At 41.7% G+C, this 11,237-nt stretch overlaps 1 protein-coding gene across 2 annotated transcripts in view; it reads right to left on the reverse strand.

Annotated features, from left to right (window-relative positions):
* Ttc27 (tetratricopeptide repeat domain 27) overlaps positions 1 to 11,237 on the reverse strand; it is a 131,087-nt gene that overhangs the window by 19,688 nt on the left and 100,162 nt on the right. For both annotated transcript variants that reach the window (XM_026789696.1, XM_005367932.2), the window contains 3 exons: positions 10,396 to 10,494; positions 6,347 to 6,399; positions 4,731 to 4,896 (listed from right to left, as the gene is read on the reverse strand). In XM_026789696.1, the coding sequence (XP_026645497.1) occupies positions 4,731 to 4,896; positions 6,347 to 6,399; positions 10,396 to 10,494 (318 nt within the window). The remainder of the gene's footprint in view (positions 1 to 4,730; positions 4,897 to 6,346; positions 6,400 to 10,395; positions 10,495 to 11,237) is intronic.

Below are 11,237 nucleotides of genomic sequence, written 5' to 3' on the forward strand. Positions count from 1 at the left end.
CACACAGCAGGACTGCAGGAGGACAGTCTCAATGCTAGATCTCGTGCACACAGCGAGACTGCAGGAGGACAGTCTCAATGCTAGATCTCGGTGCACATAGCAGGACTGCAGGAGGACAGTCTTAATGCTAGATCTCGGTGCACATAGCAGGACTGCAGGACAGTCTCAAGAATCCAACGTCACCCTTGACTCCTGCAAAATACACTCAACTTCTAATGAAACCAATTACAAAGTCATTTAAATATTCATGCTTTGGGTCTGGAAAGATAGCTCAGTGGTTAAGAGCACTGGTTGCTCTTCCAGAGATCCTAGGTTCAATTTCCAGCACCCGCTCGGCATCTTACAACTGTCTGTAACTCCAGTCCCAGGGGATCTAATGTCCTCTTCTGGCTTCCATGGGCACTGCATCCATGTGGTATACATACACGTAGGCAAAACTCTCATATACATTAAAATAAATGTTCATGCTTAGATAAAGTAAGTGTGTATCAACACTCTGATTTGAGAAAATGGAATAATGAGGGGAAAATAAAATAGAAAATGTTAACTGGCCATGAATGTAAATAAATTCTAATAATTTTATCTCACAAATAAGCAAATTTTCACAAAAGTTCCCATAAGACACACATAGGATTACAAAATTGTAAATGGAAACCAGCACGATTTACTGTGGTTGAAAACAGTTTTCTATGAACCTGAGCAGAGGTACATGCCTCTAATCCCAGCACTCAGTAAGCAGAGGTAGGTAGTTCAAGGCTGGCCCTGTCTACACAGCAAGTTCCAGGACAGCCAGGGTATGTAGAGAGACCCTGCCCCCACTTCTACCTCCAAAAAAAAAAAAAAAAGGGAAACAGAAAAAGAAAAGAGCGTATATCACTGGAGGAGTGAGGAGCTATAAATGACTGCTAAAGCCAGTTTGAAAAGTTCAGTTAGGACGACAGCTAAGGCTGGAGCTGTGGCTCAGGGCTGGAGAGCTTGCCTGGCAGGTGCCCAGCCCTGGCCTCGTCCTCAGCAGCCCAGGACGGGAGGCAGTTTGTGCTGGGAAAGTTATACTTAAGATTTTTTTCTTTTTCTGAAAAATGCTTAAATATATCCCTTAAATGTGTTTCTTGGGTCCTTTTACTGTTACTTTTATTTATTACTGTGCTTTTATTTGTTAGCCAAGTAAACAACTCAGAGTTTTATCTTTAGAATCAATTAATTACTCTCAGAGCATTTCTGTTGGAACACAGCAGCACGATTCTCTTTCCTCTAGCTCATCCGCTCACAGACAAACATGGCAGCAGCATCGTAACAACTTGCTTCATCCTGAGAGGGAGGCTCCAGAGCTGGTGCCCAATTAGAAAAGGAAATTCAAACATTCACCAATCCCACTCAGATGCTACACTTGCAAGAGACAGGAATCATCCAGACAGATCCTGTTTTCTTCGAAACAATTGTTCCACATCTTCTTGCCTTTTTCTGAAATACTTGTCTCTCAAGTTTTACCATAATTGATATACCATAGTCAATGAAAATCAGCATTACCTTGGTGACTTCATAACTCTTTAAAAAAGAAATTCCTTTTCAAAATAATCTTTAGATGGCTTTTTATTTGAGCCATCAGTTCCTTTAAGATACGGAAAGTGACAGGGAATGGAGACATACATACATATACATTCCAGGTCAGATAAAGCCTCTGTTAGCACAAATTACCCCTCACAGCTGCACTGAGAATTAAATGAGCTAATACATGCTAAGGACCAGAATAGGATCCAACACAGCAAGCTCTTGGTAAATATAGTTATCACTTTACCATGTCTCATCTGACTCACCCTCTGTGTTCCTTAGAATGCAGAGAAGAATGGCAGGAAAAAAAGACACCTCCTCCCTTTTTGTGCTTACACACCATGGACCACACAAGTCTTGTGCCTACTCTCTTACAGGAGAAGGTTCTAGATTGAACCACTTAGATTCTCTTTATAGCACTAGTCCCTTGGTGTCAAGCATGAAAGAATAATCAGGACTGTTTCTGGATCCTCAAAGCCAGTGAGCCAATGGTACTAGTCCTTGGTTATACGCAGATTATTGAGGGCTAAGGGACTGACTTAGAACAACCCATTCACACCAGAAAGTGAACGAAAGACAAACGCGAGGCAAACACAGCAGAAAAGTGGTCTCAAAGTGACTTACCATGGTCACTTAGGGGCATTAAGGAGGAGATGGCTTGGCCAAGAGGCCAGTGTGTCTGACAAGCAGAATGCCACTGGAGACTGTCCACGTAAGTCTTAACAGGAGTAGAGGAGTGTCTCACTTCCTTATGCACTGGCACATAAGTCTATCCAATTTAGCCCCAGAGAACTCCACACCAACATCTTCTACTGTGTCCTCCCCAACCTTCACCTCCCACCCCTGCTGCCACCTAATATCCTGTCGATTTTATCTCAGTTTTCTGAGGGGCTGGGGAGACAGTTCATCAAATAAGTGCTTGAGGACAAGAGTCGAATCTCCAGACACAACAGTACACGCCTGCAAATCCAGACACAACAGTACACACACCTGCAATTCCAGACACAACAGCACACACCTGCAAATCCAGACACAACAGCACACGTCTGCAATTCCAGACAACAGCACACACACCTGCAATTCCAGACACAACAGTACACGCCTGCAAATCCAGACACAACAGTACACGCCTGCAAATCTAGACACAACAGCACACATACCTGCAATTCCAGACACAACAGCACACACTTGCAATTCCAGACAACAGCACACACACCTGCAAATCCAGACACAACAGCACACACACCTGCAAATCCAGACACAACAGCACACACACCTGCAAATCCAGGGCTCTATAGGCAGAAAGAAAGAGGATCCCAAGGGCATTAACCAGTTGGTCTAAGTCACATCCCTAAGCTCCAGGTTCAGCGAAAGACTCTGCCTCAAGAAATAAACGGTCTTCACAGATACACAAACCCAACAAGGTCCCTTTGTGCCCTGACTGTATCAGCTGCCTTTGTGGTCACTATGACCAAGTGCTGGAGGAAAACGGCTTAAGGCAGTAAGATTTGGGCAGGTTCACATTGCAAAGGACTGCAGTTTATCAAAGGACAGTGGGGGAGGCATGGCACTCATGGAGGAACGAATGTGTGGCCAAGTCACCTCACATGGCACTGACCAGGAGGTAGAGAGAGCAGACTGGAACCAGGGGCTGATGTAACCTTTCAAGACTTAGCCTTTAGAACCCATTCCCACCAGCTTGTCTTCACCTCCTTCAAAATAGTGTTGCCAGCTGTACACAGTGTTGAAAGCATAGGCCTCTGGGAGACACACAGCTCCTACTCAAACTGTGACAGGGACAGGGAAGCCCAGAGAACCTCAGCGTTCAGTGACATCAAATGAGCAGTGCCATGGCTCATATCTTACACATGTGTAAGAAAATTAATCACAAGTGTAAAATGGAAAACAATGCCAATTCAAGGGACTTACACTTACCCTGAGGTTTTAAAAACAAGTTTCTAAAATCTTTCTTAGTCAAGAAAGACCTTAAAACCAGTTGAAATACACAAAATCTAAGTACAGAAGAGTGGGCTGTGACATACTGAGATTTGTCCTGAACATCATCTGCGCCCTGCCCCAAGAGGCCAAGTGTGCAGGAGACAGAACTAGGCAGTGCTCCACTACTGAGCCACGCTCTCAGCCTAGCTTGCACTTAAACTAATGTCTGGACTCTAAAATGCAATCCCTTCTTCCCACAGTGGACAATACTTATAATGAAAGATAGTGAAGGAAAGAGGAGCAAGACCGACTGAAAGTTAGAATCTCCCCTCCGTGTGCATAGTTCTACTTGAAGTTATAGATTTTCTCAGTGAATTACATGAAACCAAAGCCTTAAAGTCACCTTGGCCAATTACATATGTATGCTTCTAAAACATGTACATGAGCCAAACACAAGGGAGTTAAGATAGAATTGTGATAAGCTGTGTTTAGAACTGGGATATTTATGCCATGAGATTTGCAAGGTATTATCATATATTAGATGTTACTTCTGTGTTTGTGTTGTATGGTTTTTATAAATTGAATTTCATCTTTTTAAATAGCATATGTTGACTACTACAAGAGCAAAAGAATAAAGTGCTGTTTTCTAGCCCTCTGACACCAGAACCCATCAACTCCTGAGTATTGTCTCTTTGTATACTGTCTTATATTATAATTCAATCCAAAAGGTCTTGCTTATTTCATGCTACTATGCAGAAAACATAGTGGCTGCAAATCTCAATACTCTCTTCAAGAATAACTTCATCTAAGCAGAAAGACTATATCTTCAGTGTTGTAAACAAAATACCACCCATTCTTCCTATGCTGTCCAAGCCTTGGATGCACGCAGCAAGTGCTGCATGAATATATACAGAATTTGCTCCCACTATTACAAACCACAGAAAGCAGAGTTACCCAAAGAATAAGTAATGCAAGGAGCTTCTATTTTGTCTCTGCACACTGACAGCATGTGTGTAAGCCATGAGTCAGACTTCCATACACGAGCTGCAGCAATACTGTGTGTGACTGCAAAAATACACTTAACATGGACATGCCAGGAACGCTAAGTAACCAGAATGGATGACTGAAGAACAGAAATGCGGTTTACATACATTACATGTGTTTAATATTAAAGAAAACAACGTGTATCACAGAATAGAAAAACAGTAAAACCAAGCTGAAATAACAAAATGTGAACCTCCTACCTGAACATCTTTGTATTTGTCTCGTAGGTCCAGGAGCCGGTGGTAAGCTTTAATGGCTTCTGCAAACTCCCCAACGTCTGTGCTAGTGAGAATATAGTTTTCCCAGATTTGCCAGTGTTCATAGTTACATTTGAGAGCTTCTTGTAAAGTTCTAAAAGCTTTGACTCTGTGGGAGGTCAGATTTTAAAGAAAGGAACAATGAATTCTTTCCAATTAAGACAAATTGCGGCTACGTGCACATGACGTGAATGGGAATGGTCTTCAATCGCCTGTATCAATGCATCACTTGGGAATCAGATGCCCAAACAGCATAGAATCACCAAGGTTCCCTGTATAGTTCAATAACTATATGAGGGGCACAGAGCACTCTATGGATATATGCCTTCCCTAATTTATTCACAGCCAATAAGGACATTACAACAAGGCATCAATCTCAATATTGCCCCAAGAACAGGCTGATTCAAGTACCAGACTCCAGTCTAGAGTGACCTACCCAGTGCAGCTGTAACCTGCATCCTACAAGACAGAGAAGGGGAAGCACAGCAGTGGGCAGGACAGACATGAGGTCAAAAACAGGTTTATATCCTGTTGGGTAATTTTGTAGACTGCCCTATCTTTGCGCAGACCCCTCCCACCCCCGCCAGGTTATATGGTTTTGTTTTGTAGATTTATCTAGAGTGTCAGGAGCATTTGCCCTTTCTTTATCCACTCCAGTTACCTCAGCTCTCCCAGTTCCCAGTCCCTCTCTACTCTGTCTCAAACACTGCCTCCTGATACATAGTCCCCAAAGTTTCTCTCTGTTGGTTTCCCACCAAAATCTCAGGCTATTCCCAACAGTATAGTCTCAACATGCTCGTCAGGGTTAGAAGACAGTGAGTTGAGTGTGACCCCTTTTCCATCCTTCTTCACTAGAGATCTTACATTACTCTACAGCTGGACTACTTTCCTTCCACCTCCTGAAGTAACTCACTCGATTATATCACTCTACATTTGGTCACATGGCTTTCTTTGCCGAAAAGGTGTCCTCTATCCTTTCCACGTCCTTCAAATGAGTCAGGCTCCCAGACCTTCTCCTCTGAGCTCCTCCCAGGACGTACATTCCTGACCGCAGCAGGCGGGCAGGGCACCTACTCCATCAGCTCCCTCGCACTCACGCTTGATGCTTACCACGTACGGCTTGTGTCACTAATCAGCTTTTAAAATAATACTTCAGACTGATTTCTTAAATCTACATCTCCAGAAGAATAGGGTCATGTTTATATTTTATAAAAATGTCTAAGACAAGCAATTAATAAGAAAACTACCAACTGAGTTGAACAACTATAGGTTTGTTTGGTTTTATCATGTAATGAAATTTAAGCAGAAAAATTGGTGGCAAAGAACAATTTTTAAAGATATTTTTCTATTATGCATAATGCATACTTATTATACATTAAATGTTTTCAAGAAATAACTATACAATTAGAATTCAAAGGTTCACTAAGTTACTGTAACTTACATACAAGCACAGGAAAAAAGAAACAAAGAGCTAGACACAGATTTTAAATATTCAGTTGGAGGAAATCTTACTAATTTTAGGGGGAAACCAAGTCTTCATATGGGAGTTGTGTACTTACTTTTGTTTTAATCGAATATAAGAAGTGGATAAATTGTTCCAAGCCTCAGCATTCTGAAACAATGAATGATCCAGTTAGAGACTGTTCTTAGGTAAGACACTTGCTAAAACCAAAATACAACCCATTTTCCTAGTCTGATATGTACTCCTAAGAAACAAAAACCACAATTTTCAGTAATGTATTTGAAAGAAAAAATTGGCATAAAGTTAAACTTTATTTTTATAGCTTACAAAAGAAATTTTAAAACCCCAATCAGCCAATGACATAGGTATCATAGCACTGACTCAGTTCAGTTAAATTTTTATTTTCAAATTTTGACATATAAAATAGTTAGAAAATTTACAATATAATTTAACTAATATGTCTATATTTATTATTATTCAAGTAAAATCAAGACTTACATAAATATTGATTCTAATAAGAATGTTATGGATTCTACTTTTTTAAAATTTTTTAATAAAATATAGCTTTTAACTGCCACACATAGGATTTTAAAGTTAAATGGTACTGACTGCCCTGTCCACATGTGGCAAAGTTAGTACCTGGCTAGCCTTCTCACCATAAAACTCTACAGAGTAAACAAAATAAGCAGCAGCACAGGAGCGACCCTGCAGGTGGGGGAGGGGAGCACAATGGGGTCTCAGCAGGCAGTCCAGCCGCTGCCTGGCCCCCACACAGACAGGCAGACACAGGTCACAGCACAGCCCGCTGAGATGAAGGAAGGGGACCAGACTACAGGGCTGAGAAGGCAAATGGGATCTGCAGCAAAACGCCATGGAAGAGAGGTAAAAGATCAAGTTCTAGTTCAGTAAGCATCCCGAGTCCTAGGATGGGCAATAAGCTTTACTACACCACTAGACTTTCTGTGGCACGACAAAACCAAAACAAAACAACAACAAAAACAAATAAATGTCAAAATGCTTCGTGCTAGAGGTCACACAGTATCAGGAGTTTAAAGTTCTGACCAATCAGGAGGAAGAGTTCTTACTGTCTAACATGACACTCAACTCAGTCCAAGAAAGCTTATCTCCTAACAGGACGATTATAACTTAGAAAACAACAGTCCCAAATTTATTCTGACAAAGCTTAATTCAAGATAACCCATAAGTAAATTAACTGAATGAGAAACTAAAGCTCAGTCTTCCAGAAGGAAAATAAGGAAACGCAGAGATTAAACAACCACATACAATGTATAGGGCACAACAATAAAAGAGGTCAGAGCCAAGCATGGGGGCAAATCCCAGTGCTCAGGAGGTAGAGGCTGGGGATAGGAGGCTTGAGGCCAGCCTGGACTATACTACTGAGTTCAAGGCCAGCATGAACTATGTAGTAAAATACTGTCTCAAACAAAAAGAGAGAAATAAAGATAACTGACAGATAGCCAGAAGGGAAGAAAGAAAAGAGGGAGGGAGGGAGGGAGGGAGGGAGGGAAGTTGGTTGGTAGTCAGTCTTAGAAAAAGGAGGAAAGAAAGCAGGTTTTAGGTTTTCCACGCCCACGATGGTAATACCACAGTGCAGATCAAATGAAACCCATATCAACACCTCAGATACCGCCCATACGTTTCATTTATTTATTCATTTATTTAGCATCTGCAGAAGTTGATGTTAAAATTTGACATGAAAATTTAAGGAACCCTGAATAGCCATAACAATCATGGCAAAGAACCAAGTTCCAGTGCTCGCACTCAGCATTCTTAAACCTCACCTTGACGCCTCTGTGAGTGGGCTAGCACGCAGACGCGATAGCTGATGAAATCTAACTGGCAGTCTATAATTGAACCCGTATTTACGGTCAACTGATTTTTGACCAGAATGACAAGAATATTCAGTGGGGGCAAAATAGTCTTTTAAACAAGTGACTGGTATTACTGGACATCCACAGGTAAAAGAAAGAAACTGGAACCCTTCCTTACTCCATACAGACTTCTTCAAAAGTCTGGAGCTGAAACGACACAAGCTCTTAGAAGAAAAGGTAAGGACAGCACTGGAAACGTAGCTCAGTGGTAGAGCACTTGCCTAACATGTACGACACTCTGAATTCAAGCTCCAACAATGAAAGAAAAAAAATAAAGGATGAGGGGTTTTGGTCATCGGGCCTTGCTCTGGGATGAACTAGAAACAGAGGGAAAAGAACAGATGAGTTCGTTGCCATCACTGGACTAGACAGGATCTTGAATTCAAGGTCAGCCAGCTTGAGATGCACAGTGAGATCCAGGTCAGCACACACAATAACAAGAACTGGTCTCCAAAACTCCAGACTAAACAAACACAAAACGTTTGAAGCTTTTGAGCCAACAAGGTGGTTCTGTGGATAAAAGTGCTTGCTGCATATAGGCCTGAGGTTCTGAACTGGATGCCCAGAGCTCAGGGAAAGAGAGAAGCAACTCCAGAGCGTGTCCTCTGGTCTACACACATGCCACACATGCACCACGCCCATCCACACACAGCACACACAATAACAATAACAATAAGGGCCGGAGAGAACCTCAGCAGGTAAAGGCGTCGACATCATGTCTGACAACCTCTCCATTCCTGGACCCGCATGGCGGAAGCAGGGGAATCTGGGACCCTCCTCTGACCTCCATGGGCACTAGGCTTGCATGTGATGCCCACACATATGTGCAGGCAAAATAACCATACACATAAAACTAAAAATTTTAAATACTTATAATTTTTTGCTTTAAATGGCATCATTAAGAAAGTGAAAGGGGCTGGAGGGACAGCCCTACAGTTAAGAGCACTTATTGTTCTTGTAGAGGACTTAGGTTTGATTCCTAGCACCCACACAGTGACTCACACCACCTATAACCCCAGTCCAGGGGATCTGATGCCCTCTTCTGACCTCTTCTACATGCAAGCACCAGGTATACACATGGCACACATACATACATACAGGCAAAGTATTTGTATACATAAGATAAGTAAATCTTTTTTAAAAAGTAAAAACACAAAGAATAGGATGGTGTTACCTACAATTGATAAGGGCCTTATAATTAGAATACATAAAAAATTCTTACACCTCAACAATCAAAAACAAATTTTTAAGTGGACAAAGGATGTGAATAAACATTTCCCATAGAAGACAATCAATCAGTCAATAAGCAAATGCAAGAATACTTAACATAATTAGCCAGCCATCAAAGAAACACAAATTGAAGTCACGAGCCAGGACAGCTACAACAAAAGGAGAAAGTAGCAGGTGTTGGCAAGTATTTGAGAAACTTGGAATATAAAAAGGCTGTCTGGAAAAGTCTATCAGATGCAGCAGCTCTCCCACTTTATCCTCTAGGAAAGCACGAGTCCACCAGAAACTGGTAACCAAATGCTAATGGCAGAAGGATTCAGGAGGGCATCAAAGCAGAAAAGATCCAAATGCCATCGACAGATAAGTGGATACTGTGCTCTGCCCAACAATGGAACATTACCTGTCAGGAAAAAGTTAATGGAGCACCGATGCAGAACACAACACGACGGCTGTAAAACACTAAGGTAAGTGGAAGAAGCCAGCCACTAAGTCCGCTTCTCTGAAACACTGGGACTGAAAATCTATAGGGACAGTGACTGTCTAGTGCTGGAGAAGAGAAGGTGAGGAGTGAGTCCTGATAGCAGCCAGGCTTCCTTTGGGGGGAGGAGCTTTAAAATGTACTAACTTTGTAACTCTAAATATACTGAAAAAAATTAAAATCCTTAATTATTATTTTAAATAGCAACACCGTATGTGAGCTATCATTTCCACAAAGTTGTTGAACAGAAAGGGAGAGACGCCACATCAAAACAATTGCCTTCTAGTGATGTAATTAACATAGGAAGCATGTTCATAAATGATAAAAAGACACAGGATACTGTGCCGTACTAGTCAGACCGATCAAGTTTTAACTATGATATGATTCCCCAGAAAGTATTTTGACTGATAAACCATATCCCTTGAGTTTGCCCTTCCATCAAATATATACTTCTACCACAAAAGCAGCTACTACTCTGAGCTCTGCAGCATATTCAGATAACAAAAAAGAACACAAGAAACAAGGAAGAAGGCCAAACAAACTTACATCAGGCTCTAGGGTCACGCACCGCTGAAACGCCTTCGCTGAGCCCATGTAATCTTCCAAGGCCAAGTATGCACAGCCTAGAGAAAACCAGACCCCAAGCTGCAAAGACCAAAAGTCAAAGTTAATCAGACACATAAACATATTTAGAGGATACAATCTGAACATATTTAAGACACTATCAAAGAACACAGTCCTGTACAGAATTCAGAACTACATTTTAATTGCCTTGTGTTGAGTTTAAGCATAGGAAACCCAGTGAACAAAATTTACCACGAATTTCAAAGCTAATATAACAACGAAAGCGTGTACAATATTAATATTATTTGCAACTGATCAAAGGACCACAAACACAAGGACAGAGTTCTGCTCTCATCCTCCATTCCCTCAGATAACCTCCCTGGCAGGTTTCTGTGTAGGCACATCTGAAAAAAAACTTGGAAGAGATAGGGTAAGAATCAGGCTGAGATTTGGAAAACAGGTAATTACAAAAGCATTCTGTTCAGTGCAGAGTTTCCTTAAAATTCAATAGAACCTGTCAGAAGGAGGTGTAGCTGGTAAAAATTCAGTGGCATTAGTCAGAAATGTACTGATTATGAGCTGAGTTTGTTTTCCTCTCAGTCACAATGCCAGGGGTGGATGGACGCCTACTTTCCCACAGACGGAACACAAAGGCAGGAGAGCAGTGGGAAAGGAAATGACACACTCAGCATCTGGCCCCGCCCTCCCTGTGCCCACAGAGGAGGAGCTACCTCAAAGTCCCTCTTCCCTAACCAGTCCCACAAAAACCTGGTCCATAAGGAGGGTAGAGGCCTCTTTAAACAGATAAAGATTTTTAGCTGAGC

This window comes from Microtus ochrogaster, unplaced genomic scaffold, assembly GCF_000317375.1.
Source record: "Microtus ochrogaster isolate Prairie Vole_2 unplaced genomic scaffold, MicOch1.0 UNK26, whole genome shotgun sequence".
Taxonomy (NCBI): Eukaryota; Metazoa; Chordata; class Mammalia; order Rodentia; family Cricetidae; genus Microtus; species Microtus ochrogaster.